Source organism: Gymnoscopelus braueri, assembly GCF_963280865.1.
Source record: "Gymnoscopelus braueri genome assembly, chromosome: 2".
NCBI lineage: Eukaryota > Metazoa > Chordata > Actinopteri > Myctophiformes > Myctophidae > Gymnoscopelus > Gymnoscopelus braueri.
Genome location: NC_137604.1, coordinates 45,409,128 through 45,434,909, shown reverse-complemented (window position 1 = coordinate 45,434,909; position 25,782 = coordinate 45,409,128). Strand labels below are relative to the sequence as shown.

Sequence of the window (25,782 nt, the reverse complement as noted above, 5' to 3'; positions counted from 1 at the left end):
GTGTCGTCGTGTTTGCTGGTGTGTGTGTGTGTGTGAGGGGGAGAGACGCGCGACAATTGGAGTGCTCAAATCAGAGTTGAGAGTGACGTCACGCTTTGATCTCGCCAAAGGGCGGTGAGGTCACAGGGGTTACCCGTGTTGCCATGTCTGCTTATAAATGAGCAATGGGGGGGGGTTAAGTGTAGTTGCTTCATTGGACTGCTTTCTAATGTTTTTAAACCAGTGGTTCCCAAATTTTTTTCATGTCAAGGACCCCCAGATTAATATGTATTTGTCGCAGACCCACATCTGAAAATATGTGGTGCCAGGGACCCCATACAAGATTTGTGTTGATAATATTTTTCAAAAAAATATTTTGAATATTTTACTTTTTTTCCCAATATTTTTTGAAAATAGCAGATCTACAAGCTTACAACGTGACATGATGTGACTCGTTGTGAGCTTGTTGATCTGCTATTTTCAAACAGCCGATTTATAAGTGGAAAAAAATTAGCCTAGTTGCTTCTTTTGGGCTTGTTTTTATCGACACGGCCGCTTGTTTCTTTTGCAAAATCTGGCAACTGATAACCGGCATTACACCAAGGTATATAAAAAGAAGGTACATCTACGTCAATCAGAGTCAATGAGCGCCAGGTGCACCAGCTTAGAACAAACATACTTTGGGCTTATTTTTGCTTGAAAAATGTGGTAGTTGTGGGTTGTGGTTTCTTGGGCTTAGTTGCTCCTTTGGGCTTGCTTCACAATTTTAAATTTAAATTATTTTAACCAGTGGTTCTCAAAGATCATGGACCCCCAAATTAATATGTATTTGTCCCCTAAACCCCATCTGAAAATGTTTTGTGCCAGGGAGCCCCGTACTAGATTTGTGTTGTTAGAATGTTTCAAAAATGATTTTAATTTTGTATTATATTCTATACTATATTTAATAACTACCCTTTTTTTCAAATATGTGTTTAAACTTTACACAGAATCAAATGTGTTATGGTCATGATTCACCAGGAGCCTGGATGGCTTGGTTCCAGGCTTAAAATAATTTATATAAATACATATTTTTCGGAAACCTCTATGGGCTGAATGAATGGGCTTTCTACATGTGGAACCACACAATGGCTGCCACTGCTATGCTCTATCTGGCCTCTCAATGACCACAGCTAATGGAGTGTGGTACATATTTTAGATTTTTTTTTTCATTCATTGTTGTGTTCACTCTTGTGTTTCAGGTATTAAACAGGTGTGTAGTTACCTTGACATTTTAATACACCTGAACATGAAAGAAGGCAACAGAATGTACATGGCAACACGACCCGTTCTAGACCACACGAAACCCACGTGGTGTGGTTGGTTGGATGTGGCGCTCAAAGCCATTTTAGACGTGGTAAGTGAACGTTGTGTTTTCAAGGCATTAATTCTTCCCAATTGACACGGGACAATGAAGACAGAACAAAGTGATGGCAGAGAGAGTAAATGCCACACGTATCACCTGATACAGCCTGATGCAGTTATGTGACTGTTGAATTGATAATAATAATAATACCCGACATTCTTTTAGTGCTTTTCTAAGTAGCCCACTCAAAGTCGCTTTAATTAACAAATTAACAATAAAAAAAAAAGGGGGGGTATAAACTTTTTTTGTCCTTTTCCGCATACACATAAACATGCTTCCGCACAGAAATACATACAGTATATGCATGCTGTTTGTGTTTAAATGAGTGTGTGTGCATGCATGTGTGTGAACGGGTGGGTGGTAAAATCATGTAACTTCATGTTCATTCTCATTCATTTTATTTGTCTACCTGGAGTCTGGATTACCTCAGTGTTTTCTCCTTCCTCCTTCCTTTACCAGCTGAAGAACTACAGCTCAAAGCAACCTTTGACAAAAAAATCACCAGATTTCTAACCACGATGGTGATGTGGGGCGAGCATGAGTGGGAGTTTGACAACTTTCACATGGAACTCAACAGGACCACCTACAAACCCCAGCATAGGATTGTTTACACTGTAGGTGTTGCTCATAACCTCTAGGATGTTTTCTAGCAAACTGCTACAGTTGCATTTCTCAAACCTGAACTACCTCTAGGCTGACCTTCTAACATCTCCTCCTAGATCACAATGAAGAGGAAGGCCATCCTCTACATCGTCAACTTCCTGTTGCCCGTCTTGTTCTTCTTGTGTCTAGACATGGCGTCTTTCCTGATCTCGGATAGCGGTACGAAGCTGGGCTTTAAGATCACCGTCCTGCTGGCCATCACAGTTTTACAACTACTTCTCAACGATATCCTGCCCGCCACGTCCAACAGAAAGCTATTTATAAGGAATCAAAGTTCAAAACAGTTTTTGTCTCCGAGCGAGAGTATGTTTTGCACCCTGTCCGTCCGTCCTTCCGTGCGTGAGTGAGTGTGTGTGTATGTATGTGTCATTCTGTCTGTGTATAGCTAATCTCCGGCACCGTTAGCTTGTTGGTAGCCAAACTGTGCAGAACCTCTGCCCCAATTTTTTCACATGGGCCTGTTATAGCCCCACCAGGAGGCCGATTTGTGCAATACAAATTCTTTGACAGTACTCCTACAGATTTTGTCCACACATCCCACAAATCGGTACACAGTTTCGCTATAGTCATTAAACCAAACAGTCTTTAAAAAGTTTCATATTCCATCCTTAATGGCTAAGATTGGCTTAGCCATTAGATTGCGGTGAATCTTTGCACACACATTCACACTACGTTGAGGAACAAATGACACCCTTTTAACATTGCCCTATTATAGCGCCACCAGGAGGCAGATCTTTGCAAAACATTTGTTTTAATATTACTCCTACAAATTTGGTCCAAACATCATGCAAATCGGTACACATTATCTCCATAGTCAAGTGATCAACAAGGTTGCATCCGATTTTTCATATTCCATCCTGTATGCTTGGCGAATTCCGAACATTGCTGGCCCTCAATAACTTACCTGACCTGGCGGAGACCTGTGCTCCGAGGAGCACTTTTTCTAGTTTATGTGTGTGTTTAAGGAACGGCTGGGTCCGGGTGGTGTCATCTCGTATTCAAGACATCAAGGGGTAAGTAAAAGATCAAATTCAAGTACTTTCTTGGGTGAGCTATTCCTTTAAAACGCTCAGTTGGTCTCCAAGTGCATACCTCTGTGCAAAGTGCATCTTGGATTGTCTGAAACAAAGAACTACGGCAGCTGTTCTGTATTTCCAAGCTGGGCATGTGTCCAGGGGGTGTTTATCACTTCAGTTTAAGTTGCAAATGCAAGGCAAGTTTATTTGTATCGCACATTTCAACAACAAGGCAATTCAAAGTGCTTTACATAAAACATTAAGCATTGAGACATTAAGACATTTATTGCATCAGTGAGTGTCAATCACAGTGCAAAATAAATACATTATAAAAGGACCTTAGAATACAATAAAAAAAAGAAGAAAGAAAATACAATACCACGCTTGGGAGAAAACACTCAACATGATTAAAATGTGATAGGAAAACACACTACCATGTCAGGAAACAGAATAAATCAGTGAAAATAATAATAATAATAATATCTTCGCTGAAAATATCCGATCTACAAGCTCACGTTGTGAGGTTTTCCCCAGAATACGGATGCTGGGGTTTAAGTGGTTACGGTGATAGTAGGCTGAGTTATATATTGTTTAAGTCTATTAAACCAAGTCTATTAGAGTCTATTAAACCAAGGTTTCTGACTGTGGTTGTGGCTTTTAACATTACCGATTGAAGCTGAGTACTGACTTTTAATCATTCTTCCTTGGGTCCAAAAAACTATTACTTCAGTTCCGTTTTCTTTGTTTAATTGAAGAGAATTCTGGCGAATCCAGTTAGTGATTTGTTTAATGCATTAGCTCAGTGTTTGTATTGGACCATTAGGTTGTGTTCAGTGGTGGAAAAAGCACTAAAATGTTTTACTTAAGTTAAAGTATCAACACTGCAATGTAGAAATACTCTGTTACAAGTAAGTAAAGTAAAAGTCCGGAATAAAAAATGTACTTGAGTAAAAGTACAAAAGTATTAGCATCAAAATGTACTTATAGTACCAAAAGCAAAAGTACTAACTATGCAGAATGTCCCATTTCAAGTTTTCAAATGTATAAAAATCGCGATGTGACGCATTGTGAGCTTGTAGATCAGCTATTTTCAAATGGTCGAAAAGTATATAGTATATTAAGTGGTTAATGTATGTTTTTGTAATAATACAAACTCACACACTCACGCACGCACACACTCACATGCACGCGTGTGCCCGCGCAGACAGACACACACACAGGCAAGGTACACAAACACAAGGCATTTTCTCTCTCTCTCTCTCTCTCTCTCTCTCTCTCTCTCTCTCTCTCTCTCTCTCTCTCTCTCTCTCTCTCTCAATACAGGGCACACATTGTTTGCTTGCCACTATACACACATTTAGAAACAGGTCCATTGCTGCCCCACTGTGGATGCAAGTTGTGCATCCCACCATATAGTAATGCACGTACCTGGCACGTGCACGTGAGTTCACAGGCGCGCATGTGTATTTGACTGACAGGCCATTAGAGATTTATGACTGGGGCTTAACCCTGCACTATCCCTTCCCTCCCCCTCCCCTTCCCCCTCCCACTCCCTCAGACCAGCTCACACCGGAGTTATAACTAGAAAACAACAACAATTTAGTAATTTAATAAAAAATAAATACGAGGCTTTACACAAAAACAATAACTAACTGAAACTGTATTGTTTACAAAACTAACTAAAACCTACTAAAATTATATGAAGGCAATTTCCAATATTTTTCGAATAATATCGAAAATAGCCACTTTGCGATGCGTTGGGAGCTTGCACATCTGCAATTTGCTCAATTTGTCTGAGCTTTTTCAATATTGCCCTTGACATTGAATGATTGATTGATTGATTGATTGATTGATTGATTAATTGACAGACAGACAAACACATGTCCAACAACAAAAGCATTGCACAATCATCAACAGGATAACACAAAAAAGCCCTATAGGGCTTATTTCCATTGTGGAATGTGCGACCTGGTGGTGTGACAAATAACAAGATTAAGAACATTACAATTAAGATAAATAAAATTATGATCAGGTCAAACTACCATTCAGCAGCCATAGGGAGGACTAAAAGCTAACATGGTGCCGATCGACTTGATGTCAGCAGGCAAACCATTCCACATAACTGCTGCAGAATACAAAAAAGACAAAAAAGATTTTAACTTGCATAGCACAAGATTTCACCCTGGAAAAGTAGTTGCATAAATATTTGGGAGCAACATTATTTACAATCCTGTGAACACACACACTATTTATTTGTGGGCTTTTATGCCTTTATTGTTAGGACAATAGGCTGACAGGAAATGGGGAGAGAGACGGGGTGTGACACGCAGCAAAGGCCGTCAGGACCGGGAGTCGAACCCGCAACACGCTGTCAGGCTACATTGAGCCTAGGTGCCTGGACCGCTACGCCAGTGGCCCGGGCCAAACATACACATTTTGATAAGACTAAGAGAGACTCTCTCCTCCACTCTAAGCCTCCACAGAGTGGGCAGGGTGGAGATGAGTTTGTGATTGGAGATTGAGGATCAACCTATTTTATTTTGGGAGGTCTGCAATTTCTTTGTTAGGCTCTTAGGGAGTGTGCGTTATTTATTCAGGAGGGGGGTATAGTACTGATGTGATTTTGTTTAGTCCCCCCCCCCCAACCCCGACCTCCAAATATTCTTCCGTGATCCCCCCTGAGTGACTGCAGGAAAATGCATGACCCCCCCAACCCCCATAAACCAGTTTATTTTTCCCACACTCGTGCCATATGTCAAATTGACCAGCTTCACCGGGAATCGTGTGCTTGTATTTTGCTAAGAGATTGGTTGTATAGTTTAATTGATATTGATTTAATAGTGCATTACATTTCCCCATTGACTTTAATAGGAAAAAAGAACTCCCATTCAAGTATTTTTTTCTCGGAAACCGTAAGGGCTACAGCTACAACACTTAAAGGCTAGGTTCATAGTCCAGTGCCAAATTATTTAAGAAGTAATTACACCAGTCGGCCTCATGGTGGCGCTGTAACAGCCCACTTTATCTTTTGGCCTATAACTCTTGAACCGTAGGTTGTAGGGGAATCACTGCCCTAATCCAATCTGAGACATTGGAGGGATTTATTGCCGAAACGTAGGACGTTTACTTTGATATGATTTCATCGTGTTTCATCACAGAGCACAAAGGGCCACACATGTAGCCTATTCCTCAAATAACTCCCCCAGCAACATCCTTGTTTTTACAGCATTCTTTTTTTTGCTTTGTTGTTTCTGGATCAGCATGTGTGTGTGGAAGGTTGCCTTAATTGGTTACCGACATTTTATTCATATTTTCATTTCATTGGTGATAATACCTGCAATTATATTGTATTCTAAATATTTAATGTTTAATGTTTCACTTTCTTTGCCACTTAAACGGATTGGAAAAAAAGAAGACAATTGTGCCAAGTGCTAAAGCACTCAACTGCATCTTTCAATGTTAAATGTGAACCCTATACTTAATTGAGCGGATGGCTGTATACTAGGCCCTCCCGTTATCGATCTACACTCTTGGCTGAAAATAGCCGATCTACAAGCTCACAACGTGTGACGTTGCAGTGTGTTGTGAGCTTGTAGATCTGCTATTTTTGCCAAACATTAGCTATAGGGATGAAAAATGATTGTGTAACAACTCCACACGGTGCAATGAAAAACCCTTGAGGCAATGGGGAGTTGATGGACCTTGAGTATAGCGTTAGTGGACCTATCGTAATGGAGTTTTGTGGACCTGCCAGAATGGGGTCAATGTAGTTTTCCTCACACATTTGTTCCTTCAGCCTTTTCAGTCTAGGAGTTGTTTATTTTATAACAAACCATTCCACCAGAGAATGGGGTCAATATAGTTTTCCTCACACATTTGTTCCTTCAGCCTTTTCAGTCTAGGAGTTGTTTATTTTATAACAAACCATTCCACCAGAGAGGGAAGCTCAACAGTGCACATATCGCAAAACATGTTCAATATGTACGAGCCTTGTTCGTATGAATGCTGAATATTCCCGGAATATCTGTTAATTTTGGGTGGTCTGATTTCAATACAGCAGTGCATTGACATAAAAAACTAAATGTACTTTGTAATTTGTACTTTTGAATACTTAAAGTAAACAGGAGTATCTCTGCTTTGACTCAAGTACTGGTTTGAGTACTTTGTCTATTTATTTTATAACTAACTATTCCACGGAGAGGGAAGCGCTGTGCTCATAGTACAAGTGTTGTAAACATGTTCAATAATGTAATTGCCAGTGTGGTATCTGAGAACCACAGACTTAAAGGTTTCTATTCCTTTTGTAGTTGCCAACAACGCCATATTGTAGTTAGTTTGTTGCCCCAGTGGTGAGAATGAATGGTGGTAGAATGAATGGAGTCATCACTGGTCAGTGAGGTTTCTTTGCATCCGATTTATTGCATAAGTACAAAACAGTACAAAACAGCTCTTCCATGGACCCTGAGGTCCTCTCAGCAGCCTGCCGGCAACTGAGTGTCACACACCAAGTCGCATTTCAGTATAGTCTTTATAACAGAGAGATCTAAAGAAAGAGGAGGTACAGGTATGGGTGTGTCAGACTTCAAAGGTGAGCCCCCACCCGGTCCAAACATTTGCAACTGTTGGGACAGGAAGGGGATGGAGACACATGCATAGAACCTCCCAGGTAAACAACAAAGAGAATGTTAATCTTAACCCCACACCCTGGTCAGCCAACAGCCACCTATTTGAATACGCTCCCCTGTCTGTAGGCTACCTGTAAGCAAACATATGACTGAGATTTGTATCTATGTTTATGAAATATACACATCAGACCCCCCATGGTAGACATTAAACGTCTTCCACAAACACGTATATTTCAAAAGAAACACAAAGAATCCGCCCCCCATGAAAAGCGACCGGAACACCAACCAGGAAAAAAAGTAAACATTCAGGAAAACTAAAAGAGCAAACAACATCACACAGAACAATGCACATACAAAAACCAAGATTACATAGTACAGCGACACGGTGAATTACATCAAATAGACACCCCCAAAACTAATTAGCGTGCAGGATCCCTCTGTTAGCCTTTTAAACTCCAGGATAAAACATTACACAGCCACCCAGTGGAAGCTGACAGCATACAGTCGAATCACGCCCACCAAGCGATAGCACCACCCCCCAAGATCAATGTCCCCCTCGTCCAGTCACCAAAATATACTCAAAGATAGCCTAATTCTTATCCCTAAGTTTTACACCGTACCATCAAGCATATATGACAACTACCACGAAAGTGTCTACACGGAAAAAAGAAGGCAGTGTACCCCCCAATGAAACAATAATCCACAAAGTAAACTCACATTAAACACAGGAGACCAGAAAGTAAAAAAAATACCCTCGCATCACTTCCCATGGCAGCCATAGCCCCATAGTTTAACCCACGCTCATCACAAAAACATAACCCCAGGTCCCATATGCGCAGTGCACCGCTCGATAATGTCACTCTTGCAGTCTCCCTCAATGTCATCTTCTCACCCAGCCGTGCTCCAGCGCCGTACCCAGATTGTCAACAGATAGCTGCATTTTAACAACAGAGCGCTCCACTTGCGATCGCTGAAGATGTGTTACCACACTCTTCACGAAGAACCCCATCATCGCAAGTCCTCCGCTCTGCCGGCACCCGCTGTCCTCTCCCCACAACATACCCGCTACGAAGAACCCCTTCCATTCACAGGTCCCCCACCACACCACACAACAGCCTGCCGGCTGCTGAGTCACACACACACTACAAGCTTACATGTCATATTCTTTATAGCAGTGGTCACATTTTGAATAAGAGGAGGTAACATGTATGGGTGTGTCAGCCTTCAAAGGTGAGCCCCCCACCTCCCGGCCCCACATTTGCAACTGTAAAGGGCAGGAAGGGGGAAATGGGGGGGACATGCCCTCTGTCTCCTGCAGGTAAGACAAAGAAAATGCTAAGAGCACCCACACCCCGCTCAGACACACCGGCACCTCTCTCTGACTCAATCCACTTCTTCTGTCTGTAGCCTACTTGTACTGTAGACTTGTGAAGTTAAGTAATACTAGCAAATATGTATGTTATGTTATCAAATATACTACACCAGCCTTGTTAGTATGAATGCAGTTATGGCATTACGCTGTGGGAAAATCTATCTCTACAGCAACAACATGTTCAAATATCAATATTCTCATACATCAGTAAAGATCAATGTTTACCTCAAATCAACCCGAGCCACAATTAAATAAGTCAATGCCCAGTGCAACTTGTAGGTGGAAAAGTTAAACAAAAACATAATTCAGTAAATGTATTGGTTACTTCTACTGCTCATTGGTTTTGCCACATTGCTTAGAAAGGATACTTGAAAAAAGACTGCAAGGTCGAAACGTTGTATTATTGCTGGTGTGCTGTGAACAAAATTGGATCATTTAAAAGTGAGTTGCGAGCCCCATCTTGTTTTTGCAGTTTGGCTCAGCACCTGAAAACGCGTAATTTTTTCTTTGAAAGGATAGCCTACCCACTCTATTCTAAATATGATCAAATACCTTTTAATTTGTCAAAGCCGCTTCTCCTCTGAAATAAACAATAAACACTGAATCATTCCAAGGATAAAATGAATCTTAACTGAGATGAATAAATGTCCTGAAATTGAATTAACATGCCATCCACATGGCCTCGCAGTGAACCCTTTGTCAAAGCCATTTCCCCGAGATTCACAGATAAATGAACTCTCGCAGCGCTGTTCGGAGCTCGGGCACCTCTTATTCCACCCAGTCATCGATTAGAGAGAGATCTGCTCAATAATTCAAACGATGGCATAGGAAAAAGAGCATGCAATTCATCATGAGTCATGTCGTTTGGGTGTTGGGTGCTGACCCCCGGAGACAGGCCACCTAAATCATCATATGACATCACTGATGGCGGTCGTTTATAACTGTGTCGCTCCAATGATTACTGTTTAGTTGCTGGGGATTCAGCGTGGCTCAGAGGTTCTCGGAAAACCTATAAAACTATAACTCAGTCCGTTATGATGATGATGATGATGAAGATTGGTCATTAATTTCAGTCTTGCAAGACAAACTAGAGGTGTTCAGGACCAGTTTGGATATGGGACGCCGCCGTCAAAATAAAGGAGAAAATGTCATTTTCATTACAGCATAATTTGAATATTTGGCATTTTATATCAGAACAAAGTGGAAAGCCAAGTGAGACATAAAGAAGCACCATGGTTGGGTCAGCGCTGTGTTTTAGCTACAATATTGTGGATAACGATAACACATTTTGGCATTGCAGAGTAATATTTTCAGTTTGTAATGGAAAGCCAAGAGGAAAGAGAACATAAACCATGAAGTATTGATGTTTACTACTGTAGGCTACAAAAGATTAAATACCCAGCACTTCTCTCCAAGTCATATTCTCACTCAATTACACACTTCGTGAATTATGCCCCATCTGCTGTGATACAACTGTTTCAACTTACACCATGGGGGTCCGGGATCCCTAGGGAGTCCAAATCTTTGCGTGACAGGAACTTTTTATTATTATTAACCACTTGAGCCCTAGCATCCCTATTCTGTGGGAACATATGCCAAAAATAGCAGATCTATAAGCTCACAACAAGAGATTTTGTGTAGAGTGAAAAAAAAAAGAACAGGCCAAGTACAGAGCCATATGTCAAGTTTACTAAGTAATATTGAGGGTTTAAGTTAGCCTGGCTCCAGCCCCTGAATCGCTAGCCTCGCATTCAGGGTCTGGTGACGCTGTAGAAGGCGGGGTTTTCTCGGTTGAAAATCTAACTGGCCCAATCGGGATCGGGATAAATCCAGTATGAACCAATGGCCAAAGAGTCCCACTTTGGCCACGCCCCCATCTCAGAAAACGGCTGCACTGGGACGGCGTTCAGACTGAATAATGGAGTGAAACAAAATGAAAATTTAGGCTGAGTGTCAGGCTAGGTTTAAGTGGTTAAATGTCTGAAAATATACACAATATAACATGAATCCAGCAAAATAACAGAAAAGATCATGTGTAAACAAACACACACAATAAATACATTTGCACAAGGTTAATCTGCAAAACAATTGTTGTACTGCTTCAATAAATTGCTTCAAAATTGCTTCTCTCTCAGCTAAGGGATCCTTGGCCTGAAAAAGATTGAAGACCCTTGACTTGTGCACAATGGATCACCTTCATGTTGTGCCAAGTGCCAACATGCCTTGCATGGAGGCCTAATCTCTGCCTGCATGGGACAACAACCATTATCCAGTAAAAGTTGAGGGGGCAGAATGTATTTTTTCCTGATCCATTGATTATATACAGTATGAGTGGGCTGGGACAGTTCGTATTGATTTCATGGCCCACTGTTCTCTCAGACTGTGCTTTTTGAGATCATTTGTTATGTCTGGACACAACGAGGACCGACTGGCCTCTGGTAGGCTACGTCAGCGCCCGAAGCCCGCATGAAGTTCAGTCTGGGATCACAGAGATTGAACAGAGTGCAAAGAAAGACGAAAGTAATGAGGAGGAGATGAGGAAAGGATGGAAGGAAAGAAGGGAGAAGAATAAATGAAAGAAAGCAATAGTCTGCAGAAGACAACTGCAAACGAGGCATTGCCACAGCCTCAAGTGCTGAACAAACTGGAGGAGACATCCGCCGAGGAGAGTCTCCGGTAGGAGAGTTTGGGGTGAACGATGGATAACACAGAATCATTATCTGTACCTCTCAAACATTTGACATCCAAATGCAGGTCATCAGACACGTCTCGAAATAGATGTTTTTCTTTCTTTCTCACATTTATTGTCTGGTGTGTGTGTGTGTGTGTGTGTCTAGCAGTATGACATTTTGTTTGGAGAATGGAGATACATACAGAAATGCTTTGTTGAGTTCTTTTGCAGGGCATTTAAATGAGGGGAGGGGTCCATTACCAGCTCATCTGATTAAAATAGATTTGATGTGCTTGATTAATGCCCACACTATTTGCTAATCAGTAATGTGATTGCATCAGCAAGGACACACATACACACAGACATGCACACACACACTCGTGACATATTTCCATAGAGTGGAAAACAATGTTTCAAACATGCAGCGGTAAGTGTATGTTCTTATAAATGTCTTATTACATTTTGCTTTGATGCTTTGAGATCATTACTTTTTATCAGGCAAACTGAAAAATAGGAAGAAAAAAAGGCACTTTTTTTTGTATACTGGGGCCCCATAATGAATATATTATAAATAATACATCTTTAGAACCATCCAACCTAACATCCACCAAGCGTTTTTAATGAACAAATAAGTGCAAATTATACAGCAGATTTTTTAGACTACAAACAGTTTATGTGTGGTCTGCGCATCTCTGCCTCTGATTTACCCTGCATTCATAACGTGGTGTATCTTTCCTTTACATGCTTGATTCAAACATTACAATGCAAAACTTGCCACTGTGTGGCCTGGAAAATGAAAGGCATTGAGGGTAATGCAGTTGTCGCATCGTTCTCTTACACAATTAACATTTCAAAATGAACCAACTAACTAGCTTTCCAAAGGCCATTCAGTGTCTGATAAGAATTGTTTACTACCTACTGTAGATTTACTTTTTGTTCATTTTAAGCTGAGCTCGCTTTCCATTGTTACCTCAGTGGTGTAGAATATTTTTAAATGTGACCCAAAAATAGACTAAATACAGAAGTATTATGCAAAGAGAATCAGGCTGAACGGATTACATGTAGCGATCTGAGAATCACTGGTGTGTAGTGAGACATGTTTGAATCCCTGACCAGCTGCTAACTACCCTAATATCCTGGAGTCTGGCGCTTTCTCCTCTCCAGTTTAATCCAGATGCCTTTCTCTGGACGTAGGATCAGCTCCCCAACTGGCCGGAGGTCTTCGCGTTTCTGACACGATTCAATGTTGAAGTAACGCAGAATCGATGCCAAGATCACCTTTTCCTCCATGATTGCAAAACGCTGACCTGCACAGAGTCACAAAGGGATGGGACGGCTTCAGTGTATAATTATTCTTTCTTGACTAAAGCACACCTTAGCGACAGCAGGTTCATAGGATAATAGGAAAATCCAAGCATAAAATGAGAGAGTGCTCCCGGACACTGTCTGGAACTAATCTGTCTGGATACGATATTTTGGTCCTTAGACCTTCATCAAGGTCTAAGGATACAGTATGTCCTGATGAAATTCTAAGGACCGAACCCTTGTTACTGAATAAAGTATCTTTTGCAAGCTCCAGACAGTGCGCTGGATCACTCTCTGATTTTTAAGCATAGTCATGGTTCTTATCATATCCTGTAGGCACCCATCCATGCACACACACACGAGAGCGCACACACACACACACACGCACGCACACACACACTTACCTATACATTTGATCTTACGTATACAGTTGATCTTACCTATACAGTTGCGGAGGCCAGCGGAGAAGGGTATGTATGCATATGGATGCCTCCCCATGGATCTCTCTGGCAGGAAGCGCTCCGGTCTGAACTCCTCAGGGTCAGGGAAGTAGCGCTTGTCGCGGTGCAGAGCGTAAGGTATCATGATGGCGTTTGCACCTTTGGGGACCTTGAAACCATCTGTGGCCACAGGAGCAATTATTTAGCTGTGGAAAAGGGGGGAAGGGGGCCCACCGAGTCATTCCTACCCATGATGAATAGCCTACTATATCACTCACTGATCTCACAGTCTTCACCGATGCTACGGGCGAACAATGGCACGGAGGGGAAGAGACGCAGAGACTCCTTAACCACACACTCCAGGTACCTGAGCCTCTTCAGGTCCTCTGTGTTAACGGGCCGGTCAGAGTCACCTACAGCAAAGACAGGACAAGCATAGCAGTGGTTCTCAAACTTTTTCATGTCAAGGACCCCCAAATTAACATTATTAACATTATTATTAACATTATTGTTTGCGACAGACCCCCATCCACGAAGTAGATTGGCTATTTTCAAGTAGCTGATAGTGTATATAGGGTTCAAGTGGTTAAACTGATTTTGATGCTATATTAACTAATTTAGCTGGGAACCGCCTGGAACCCCCTCAAGGACCCCTGGGGGTCCCCGGACCCCACTGAGAACCACTGAAGTACAGGACAAATTTCTGAAATTATTTAGAATTTAAATTTCTGTTGGTGTTTCTTTTCTTCAAAATCTTTTGAAGTAATCATTTAAAAAATAAAATAATTAGGAAAAAAGGGATAATTCCTCGTCGTGACCCATACAAATGGGTCTCTACCCATTGTTTGGGAGCTGCCCTACAAAGCCAAAGTGCAGTAACTAATTTTTTTGACTTATTTGTGTATCCCAAAGGTCAAATTAGCCTTTGTGATTTTGGGGGATAAACGATTACCTCAAGAACAGATATACAATTAGTGTAATGTCACTTATATGACAAATCTGCCGATATCTCATTTGACTGACCAGTTGAAACACTTTTAAACCCATTTATCAGTAAAAAATTAAAAAACGTAGTTACTGCACTTTGGCTTTGTAGGGCACCGTGCTACAGTATACTCCCTATAGACACGTGATGTGTTATTTCAACACAGGAAACAGCTACTGTAAACGTAGCGGGCTAATGCATTTAACATTGGACACTGCAATTTGCTGTTGGGAAAAGATGTCACATTAATATTCTGAATCGAGTGGATGTCGGGATGCCAGAGGACAGCTTCAGATATCCCCCCGTTCCACTGCGATTTGGACCAGCGCAAACGTTTGCACCTAATCTCGCCACAGGGGCCGCTGGGCTTACGTAATGGAAACCGTGTAGGACCGTAGTAATGGCCACTCACCACCACACACACACACACACACACACACACACACACACACACACACACACACACACACACACACACACACACACACACACACACACACACACACACACACACACACACACACACACACACACACACACACACACACACACACACACACACCCACACACACACACACACACACACACACACACACACACACACACACACACACACACACACACACACACACACACACACACACACACACACACACACACACACACACACACACACACACACACACACACACACACACACACACACACACACATAACATGGCTGTCAGGTGGAAACCTTGTATGTCCAAAACCGTTCCCTTTTTTATTATTATTTTAATAATTTTATTTTAAAATAGTGAAAATAGTTGATCTGCAAGCTGCAAGCTTGCAGATCAACTATTTTCACGCCTTTTGTGGGACACTTTTGTATGATCAAGTACGGCATTAATTTACGGGGGGGAAAAAAATCTATATAGATACAAGGTTTCTGCCTGACGGCGACGATAACTCAATTACTCTCCCTATATATTTTGGCTCGGAGCTTTGTGTGCTGTAATTATCCATGTTACACACTTCCCCAGACTGGACAAATCGTTGCTGTCGGGTGGAAACCTTGTAATGTCCAAAACGGTTCCTTTCTTCTTATTATAAAAAAAAAAACGATTGAAAATAGCCGAACTACAAGCTCCCAACGCTGAGGCGTTGTGAGCTTGTAGATCCGCTATTTTCACTACGTTTGTGCGACGCTCTTGTATGATGAGGTAGGGTTGTGGTTTTCAACCTTTTTCATGCCAAGGACCTCTAAATTGATATGCATTTTGCCACGGACCCCCATCTGAAAATGTTTTATGCCAGGGACCCCCAGAAGCAAAGATTTTAGTAAAAAATGTTCGCTTTAAAAATATATATATATTCAAAGATATGCACACATCTGCAAGATTTAAAAAAATAGCAGATCTACAAGCTCATAGCGTGGCACTCGGTGTCGCATTATGAGCTTGTAGATCTGCTATTTGTGAATAGCCAAAGCTAAGTGGTTAAAATTATGTTAACTAATTTAGCTGGGGACCCCCTGGTACGTACCCCCCCAAGGACCACTGGTGGTCCCCGGACCACTGGTTGAGAACCACTGAAGTAGGGCATCAATATTACGAAAAAACTAAAGTTGAAATGTTGAGATACAAGGTTTCTGCCTGACAGCAACGAAATGACGTGTGACACAGAGGAGTCAAATAAAGGCCCTCTGGTCTGGAAAACAGATGATGTCATGGAAGTGAGCCGGTGGAGCAAGGCGACCCCGGAGGACACGCCGGGTGACGTGATGGTGGTCTTTACCAAACACCTCCTGCAGCTCCTGCTGAACCTTGGCCTGGATATCAGGATGACAACCCAGCAGATGGACGGACCAGTTCATGGATGCCGCCGTGGTGTCGTGACCCTGAGGAGGTTAGGAAGGAAGGATATTATCGACCTCCCGATATTAGCATAAACAATTAATATCAGGAAATATCGGTATCGGTTCTTAAAAAAAGAGGAAAAAAACCATATAAGTTACAGGAGTTCTTACTGTATGGTGTGTGTGTGTGTTATGAAATGTGAGCTTACCATAATCACAGTAATCCTTAATCATATGCCATCATATTCAAGGGCTTTTGGAGAGAAATGAGACACTTTCAAATTAGAGCACTGCAGAAGGCAGGTGTGTGTGTGTGTGTGTGTGTGTGTGTGTGTGTGTGTGTGTGTGTGTGTGTGTGTGTGTGTGTGTGTGTGTGTGTGTGTGTGTGTGTGTGTGTGTGTCCAGCTGACACTCGTTGACCTTCATTAATGTTACAGGCATCAAGGCAATTATGCTTCTGCACTGTCAAATAGGCCAACGTCTAATCTAAGATTAGTGGGACTCATTCAAATGACCACCAGTGAGTCCCATGACTCACTTAATTGAAAACCTAACAACATCACTGTATTAGGAGTTGGACAATATAGGAATGTCGGATATCGGTAAAAAAGTCAATATCGAACATCCCTTCTTTTTTCCATCTACACCAAATCTCTTTGTCAAAAATAGCAATTTTTGGGGTTGCTTGGGTTTCAAGTGGTTAAACACACCCACACCCACACCCACACTCCCTCACACACACACACACACACACACACACACACACACACACACACACACACACACACACACACACACACAAACTCCTTCACACAGGTGTAAAACGAGCTGTGTTATTTGAACACTATCATGCGAGAGAGCTCTCTCACCCTGAACATGAAGGTATCCACTTCCTCCTGGATGTCCTCGTGGCTCAACTTCTTGCCGTTCTCGTCGGTGGTCTTCAGCAGCATGTCCAGGAAGGCCCTCCTCTTCTTCATGCCCTGATCAGACTCGCTGTCTGACTCGTAGTAGTTCTTCAGGTAGTGTGCTCTCTCATAGATCACCTGCAATCAGTGGTGGAAACAAGTTTTTTTTTTACTTAGTAAAAGTATCAATACTGCAATGTAGAAATACTCTGTTACAAGTAAATGTCCGGAATTCAAAATTTACTTGAGTAAAAGTACAATAGTATTGGTATCAAAATGTCCTTAAAGTACCAAAAGTAGAAAGTACTCATTATGCAGAATGTCCCATTGCGCAAGTTTTCAAATGTATAAAAATCCTTTGAAAATAGCAGATCTAAAAGCTCACAATGCGTCGCATCACGACGCATTGTGAGCTTGTAGATCGGCTATTTTCAAATGTCTGAAATGTATATAGGGCTGAAGTGGTTAATGTATGTTTTGTAATAATAATCTACAAAGTAACTAGTAACTAAAGTTTTCAAATACTTGTAGTGGAGTTTAAGTCCAATATTTGCCTCTGAGGTGTAGTGGAGTAGAAGTAAAAGTATAGACAATTGGAAATACTCCAGTAAAGTAAAAGTACCTCAAAATTGTACTTAAGTACAGTACTTGAGTAAATGTACTTAGTTACTTTCCACCACTGCCTGCAAACAGGGCAGAAATCAGTGGAGTTCATCTATGAGTGTCTGAAATTGACACTGCATGCTCATGTGGGGAAAACATGCACTGAACGCAAACATGCACTGAGAGCGGGATAAAGGAGGAAATGATCAGCTTGCTCACTAGAAGAAAAGTGCTGAATAAAGTATTTTTTATTAGGGCAAGAATGAAGGTTGAAGAGTGTTGTGGTTTTATGAAACTTCCTTAAGAAGTTTTAATTCATTTTAATTTATTCATCAGTTGTTTTTATCACAGTGCTCTTTAATTGCTTGTTTTTTTTGTCATATTTTTAACAATGCAGATGCACTCATTTAAATGTATAAGTAGGTGATTACAGTACCATGTATTCAGGTGTGTGAGGGGGAGCAGAATATATTTGGTGTATTTAAAAAAAACACAAGGGAGCATAGATTTATCTATCAGGCAAGTTGTATGCTCTCTGGTGACTGGGCACACTTACTTGTTTGGTGTGCAACATCCAGTGCGCCTCAGAAGGTATTGTTATCACAACTTCTGAATATAAGAAGGAATGAAACTTTATCAATCCTCACAGGGATATTTGTTGTTGTTATTTCGGTATTGACAGCAGCATAAACAAAGCAACAAAGTAGACCGTAAACTATACACCTCTTTAGAGAGTAAACTATACAAATCCTTGGCAAGTCATTCAAGTAGAAAGACTAAAGGAAGCAGTTAACTGTATATTGTATGAGTGCTCTTGACAACCTGATGTCGCCTCTATAAAAAAGAGTGGAGGAAAAAAAACAGTTTACTGCTTTTTTCCTACCTCATTGGGGCAAAGGTTTGACTGGTCTGGTGTTTCTTTATTTGTCTTCTTTTCATTCTTTTTTGTAAACACGACACACAACACGACATGACATCAGCATGTGACTGCAATTTGTTTTTGTTTGCTGATAACTCTGCTTTCCTGGTCTCGGACCAAAACAAATTGCAGGTTTAAAAAACCCTGGCTCCGAGCTCTGTAAAATCTGCATATGGCTTGCTGATAACAAACTATCATTACACCTACAGTAGGTCAAACTGGATCCATTCATTTTGGGTTCAAAATGAACCTCAGTAAGGCCACAGACTTTACGATCAGAGTGGGTGAGAATGTTATCATAAGGAAAGAAGACATTACCTATCTGGGTTGTATTTTAGCTAACAACCTTTCTGTCGATAAAATGGCACCAAGAAAGTCAACCAAAGAATACGATTTTTGGGCAAGATCTCCTCATTGGTCAATAGGAATGCACTGAGTACACTAGCTGGAGCACTCATCCAGTGTCCTTTTGACTATGCATACACCTCATGGTACTCTAGCACCTCAAAGGCACTAACATCTAAACTACAGACCAAAACAAACTAGTCAGACTACTACTAGACCTCACACCTAGGACTCACCTAACCCCTGCTCATTATGCTAGGGTGGGATGGCTCAGGGTAAAGGACAGTACAGCAACTTACCAAGGTTTCATTCTACTATCATTATCACCAAAATGTGGAATGCCCTCCAACAGCCATCAAAAAGTGAGTCCCTACCCTCCTTCGAAACCGCCATAAAAGAGCACTTGCAACTGGACCTGAAGTCTTCTAGCTTGCCAAAATAAATGACCCCCATGTATTTATGTAAATATACTTTTACTGCTCCCATATTGCTGATTTGTTGTAAAGTATTGCATGTCTTTATATGTCTTTCTTGATGATACACTGGGCCACAATGGAAACAAGCCCTCAGGCTTTTTGTGTTATACTTTTAGCATTATTATATATCTGTACCTTTTGCAAACTGTATTTTGTATTCAATCAACCAATCATTCACACTACCCACCCACAAAACTCCTATGTCTGCATCATCATAAAAAAAAAGAAGACAAAGACAATAAATAAAGGAAGAAACAAAACTGTGAAAGGGCAGCATTGTTTAACATGTTGATGTTGGGGATCCTTAACCTTCTGTCCCACAGTGCAAACAATCACTATACAACTTCTCCCACTGCCCCTGTCCTGCCTTCCCAACTACAATACAACACTCACACTGGAGGTGAAGGAGTGGAGGATCTTCAGCCTCTTGTTATGCTCCTGACCTTCACCAAAGTAGTTGTAGACAAAGTCAGGCCAGTACCATGGCATGCGCTGTCTGCGGCTTACTATGTCACTCATCCTGAAGTCAGAGATACATACAAACACATGGCACACCATCGCAGTGTATCAAGACTGTGTGTGTGTGTGTGTGTGTGTGTGTGGGTGGGTGTGTGTGTGTGTGTGTGTGTGTGTGTGTGTGTGTCTGTGTGTGTCTGTCCAATGTAGTGTCTTTCCACCATGCTGTACCTACAGTACAGTACAGTACTTTCTTTCTTGCCCTGTAATCTGTACTGTTTTTTAAATTGCTGTGCTGTCCTTGGTGACAGAATTTCCCTTGCAGGATCAATAAATATAGTATCTTATCTAATCTCATCTGTCCCGAGCTCTGTGTTTGATAATCCGTGGTCATGTTTACAGACAGTTCAGGTCAGTCCAGGTCAGGTCAGGTCTGGGGAAATGAGGCAACGGTTGACAGACGGGCAATAACATCTGTGCACTCCTGAAAATAGACAGATGGCAGGAGGACTCACTTGTACACACTCTGGACGTACTCTGAGTCGTAATTACTCTGCGCGAAGATGTTCTTTCCCATTGCAGTTTCTGAAAAGGACACGGTAAATGATCACTGGCTGAACTCACCAAAATACAATAAAAATACAAAAAAGTGTTCATTGCATGGGTGAAAGTAATAAATACAAATACATTGTTAATAATCAGTTTTGAAGGAGGCAGTCTGTAAATTGACAAAAGAAATACACAGCGAGATCCTCAGTGTTAGTTTAATTCTGAGGGTATGAATATTGACTCATCAGAGTCAAAACAATCAAAATGACCAATGCCACTTACCACAGATAATGTCCAGTGCACATAGTGTGATGTAGTTGAAGCAGTTGAAGGGGCCTTTGCCCGCTTCCTTCTCCAACTTATCCACCAGGACCTCTGCCTGCTCGTTCATCACCTCCAGGAACTCCGTCAGGATGGAGAAGTTGAAGGTGGGTGTGAGCATCTTCCTCCTCTGGCGCCATTTGGTCCCAGTGCTGAAAGGACATAAGGCGAGGAGGGACTGATAAAAGCCCGATTGATACGTCGGTGCACGTCTGTACGACGGCGTCACGCTCCGAAAATAGCAGACCTGTAAGCTCACATGTTGAGGAGCATAAATTAGGCATTATTCAACACTGCCTTTAGACTGCTTAATATTACTTACTTTTACATTTTTGTATTATTGAATGGATTATTGAACTAATGGATAATAATAATAAAGATTATTTTTGTATTATTTGTTTGTGTGAAATTACTGTAATGGTTGTCTGTATGTCACTATAGATATACAAGCTCATAGCGTGTCACTTCGTGCCTCGCTACGAGCTTGTAGATCTGCTATTTTTGAAAAACAACATATTTTGATGGGGGTCGGCGGTCAAATAGGCCTACACATCATTTTTGTTGTTTGGTTGCTATATCAGTGGTGCTATATCAATGTCAAGGACCCCCAAAATTATATGTATTTAAAACATATATAAACATATATATATTCAAAGATTTCAAAAATAGCAGATTTACAAGCTCATAGCGCGGCATCAAAGTGAGCTATGAGCTTGTTTTTGAATAGCCAAAGAAATCTTAAAATCTTTCCCGATCTTATAATGGGTTAACTCATATGGGCCCCATTCTCAGGCCAAAAATTCCCCGTTAAATCGGGATAATGGACCTGCGCCGCCCCAATAGGTTATTCTAGCACCTGCTCTACCCGTCACCATTATGCCGACGCCGTTATTTGCGCGTGGAGGTGTGCCTGTGGGCGTGTTGTTGCTATATCCCCCACATTGCAATTCTACAGACACACATGGGTACGGCTTGGGGACGGGGGATAGTGGATTCTAGAAGCACCCGCTGGTTTATAAAATCACCCGTCAAGTGCACACAGACACTACAATGGCTTTGTGCGTTGGACCATGAGCCGTGTTGCCAGCCTTGGAGAGAAATAAGCAACGCAGTCCGCAGGTCTATGAAAACAAAAAGAAGCAACTCTAAGGCCACATGAGCACTTCAAACTACTAACTAGAGCTTTCATATCCCCTAAATATTTCAGCCCGGCTCGACTAATAATTGACAAATTAGACCCAGCCCAGCCCGTCAGTCATTTTTCTAAAGAAGCCTTATTTCTCATTAAATCTTGGTAATATATGAATGATCTGTGTGTGAAATGCGCTCTTTCTTTATACAAACCCATGCTCGCTCACTCTACCGCAAATGCCTCTCTCTCTTTGTACAACCCCATGCTCACTCTACCGCAAATGTGCTCTCTCTCTTCATATAAACCGATGCTCACTCTACCGCAAATGCGCTATCTCTCTTCATACAAACCCATGGTCACTCTACCACAAACGCCACCACCACTCCCAGCGGGGTCATTTTGATTCTATGACGGCTGCCGTCTAGTTATCATCAGTGCCAGTGTTGTGAGGAAAAACAACTAACAAGCAACCAGGTCTAGGAAAACCAGCCCAAAAGAAGCGAGTCAAGCGACTATGGGCCACATGAGCACTCTAACATATACATCAGCTATTTGAAAATAGCAGATCTACAAGCTCACAACGCCTCCCATGCAAACGCTACGTTCATGACCCCCCAAAATAACCATATTTGAACTGGGGACCCCCCCATTTTGTTTGACTCGGTTCCACAGATAAATATTGTGAAAATAGCAGATCTACAAGCTCGCCAGGCGTTGGGTGCTCCATTGTGGTCTCGACCCACAGGTTGAGAACCACTGCATTAAAAGCTCCAAGCAAGTTACATGTCTAGTATGTTGTTGACCACGTAATGTAATGTTTTTGGTTTAGTGATAGGCTACTCCGTGGCGCGCGCGCGCCTCATTGTATGCTGTCCAAAATAACAGATCTGTAGCTGTCGACACGACATGACGCAGCGCCGTTGATAGCTTGTATGTCTGTTATTTTGGGTAGGCGACGCACACACGCATCGCAGCAATGTGTCTGGGTTTGAGAGGCTTTGATTGATGTAAACTTAAAGTTTAGCTCTGTTCGGGATTACTGAACAAAGGTGGATGATGAAAGATAACGGGGACAATATGGATTAACTTTTTAACTGCGTCACTTCAGAGGAAACTATGGAGCAACTTCAGAGATGTTTACACACCCCTGGAATCCATTAGAACGGTGGAAATAGAACGATAACAGCCAACGTGAGTACATAGGCTATAGACCTTTCCTAAAACTGTCCAATTTAGTATACCCATGTGCTACTGTTTGTCTGTGTACCACGTAGGAGCGTTGTCGCAACATGATGTAATTAATTATTTGGGAGCAGCCAGTGTGTACCAATAGTATACATATTTTAAATGGCTTTCATATACTATTCCGGATCTGACTAATATGACAAGCTTATTGTGAACACAATAGGCTACAAATTAATATAAAAATGTATTTGGATAAAAAAATAAAAAAGAAGGAAAACAAGCCCAATGTGGCTTATAATAATCAGACCAGGCAACAGTGCAGACAGGTAGATAGGCTAGAGCATATATTGGATCGGGATGACGGCTAGCGCAGTCTTCTCTTAAAGGCAATGGCTTCTGGCACGGTGATTGGTTTTATCATTGTAACGCCCAAACCACACCTATGCATAATGTAACGGGTAGCTCAGGTGTTTGGCGGGTGAGGGGGGTGCCATAGAATACCGAATTTTGCGGGGAAACGCCTCTTGCCTAGTCCGAAATCCCTAATTAGTGGTTTGTTCAAATCTGGCTCTGAATAGAGCCCATAGTGCACATGTAGACAGTTTAGGATGAAACAGAAGGACATGCACATCCAAACCCCAAAGTTGGGCAGGTGCTGAGCAAAGAACAGTTCTAAATCAAACAGAACAAAAACGCTTGCACACTGAAGGGCTCCATTTCAAAAACGTCTTTATTGGACCCACTAAGTGATGTGCACTTGAAGGGGCCTTTGTGTACCTTCCTTCTCCAAGTGCTGGGCACTTAGTGGCTGCTGAGGATGACTCACCTGGTAAGCAGGCCTGTGCCCAACCACGGATGGAGGAACTCGTATATATAAGCCTTTTCCATGTGTACTGGGTTGTTTAGAACTGTCTGCAAACAACACAGTGTGGAGAATCAACAAACACATCACCCATAATCAAAGAAATATATTGAAGGGCACAGAAAACAAACAAAACATATTGAAAATACAATCTGAAAATAAATGTTCACATATATGTTCAGATACATTTTAGCAAGTCAAAAATATTTTTTCTACATTTCACAAAACATGTGAATTGCAAGATGAATGCAAAGCTGTTTGTTGTATTGCATTCCCAGTTCCATACAGTTTTCCCCCCCCTACTGATAAACCATGCAAGTTTAGTAATGGACACAGTTTTACTGCAATTTGTATTTCAGTAAGCTAAACTGAAATTCACTGAGGGTGCGTTCGGAAATTGCGCACTGGAGCGCATTCGCCTGTTAGTTTGTATCGGCCAGTGCGCTCAGTGCTGTACTTCCAAACGCACCCTGGATTTAAGTTAGTAGACAATGCTTTGGGGATACAGACATTTCTCTGGTCCTGGTTTAAGTGCTGTTGAATAATCTCTGAGGAGGCTAGAAGCAGTATTCTGGGTCATGTGAGACAGGAGGATCATTGTTCAATGGAAGATAAATGCATGTATGATGTTGGAGCAACTCCTATGGTAAATGTCAGTACTGTATACCTCAATAGTTTCAGCATGGAACAGAATGAGGAATGGGACTGGTCCAATCCACGCTTTAAGCAGTGGTGCGTCTCTGAACTTGTCTGTATATCCAATAATCTGACAGAAGAAATCTGAAAAGGGAAAATGTGAAAGTATGACAGTTTAAATAATTTTAAAGAAGTCATCTAACTTGCATTTAACATCCCCATGGACCTAAACCGTAGCATTTTGTTTTCTCAAGCTGAAATGTGTCTTGAGAATCATAGTAGAATCCAAGCAGTCAAGTAGAATCTAAGCATGCTTTATAGTTTAATGTCATTCCACTCACCTCCAGCATTGGCTTTGAACTGCAGTGCATTACCAATAATGGGTAACGTTCCACCAATCTCAGGAATAGGTTTCATCAGGTTCCATTTGTACAGGTATTGCCTGAGCAGCCGGAAGGTCAGGTAGGTAAGGAGTGCAATGAAAATACTAACTCCCAACAGACACACTGTCGAGGTAGCTAAAGCAGCCATCTCTTTAGCAACGTGCGTTTGTGAGATGTTGGCCAGATTAACAGAAACACCTGACTGCCTCCCTGAAGGCTCAGTTGTGGTCTGTTGCTTTCACCCAGTTTCAGCTGGACTCTATCTGTTGCTTTCACCCAGTTTCAGCTGGACTCTATCTGTTGCTTTCACCCAGTTTCAGCTGGACTCTAGCCTTCACACATGCCTCCTCCTCCTAAATGTTCAAGGGGAAGGGAATTGTCTGGTGGAACATGGGAGAGATAAACGCACAAAAATAGAGATCAAGCCACCCACACACAGGTGACAAGCTGCCACTTTCACTTGAAAACACTATTTTACTTAAGGTTTTTGATCATGCATAGATATCAACTTGAAAATGAATGTACCTTCTTTTCTGAGGCAAAACAAGGCAAAGGTACCCGGAAAATCTATTTTGTTCAGTGTTTCCATGGTAATCATGTATTGGGTAAGGACTTATCCTAGTTCTTTATATTAGTAGCCTAGCTGAATTATGATATCAATACAGTATTTAGAATGGTTGTGAACTTACAAATCTCTAAAATTAATATA

At 41.6% G+C, this 25,782-nt stretch overlaps 1 protein-coding gene across 1 annotated transcript; it reads right to left on the bottom strand.

Moving 5' to 3' along the window:
* Positions 1–12,859: 12,859 nt before the first annotated feature.
* cyp4v2a (cytochrome P450, family 4, subfamily V, member 2a) lies at positions 12,860–25,221 on the bottom strand (the record flags this gene model as incomplete). Its single annotated transcript, XM_080457112.1, has 11 exons — positions 12,860–13,038; positions 13,477–13,656; positions 13,755–13,889; positions 16,238–16,340; positions 17,168–17,344; positions 19,943–20,069; positions 20,521–20,590; positions 20,837–21,027; positions 24,019–24,104; positions 24,722–24,834; positions 25,032–25,221. The coding sequence occupies 11 exons, from the start codon at positions 25,219–25,221 to the stop codon at positions 12,860–12,862; spliced, it is 1,551 nt and encodes a 516-aa protein (XP_080313238.1).
* Between the last annotated feature and the right edge of the window lie 561 nt (positions 25,222–25,782).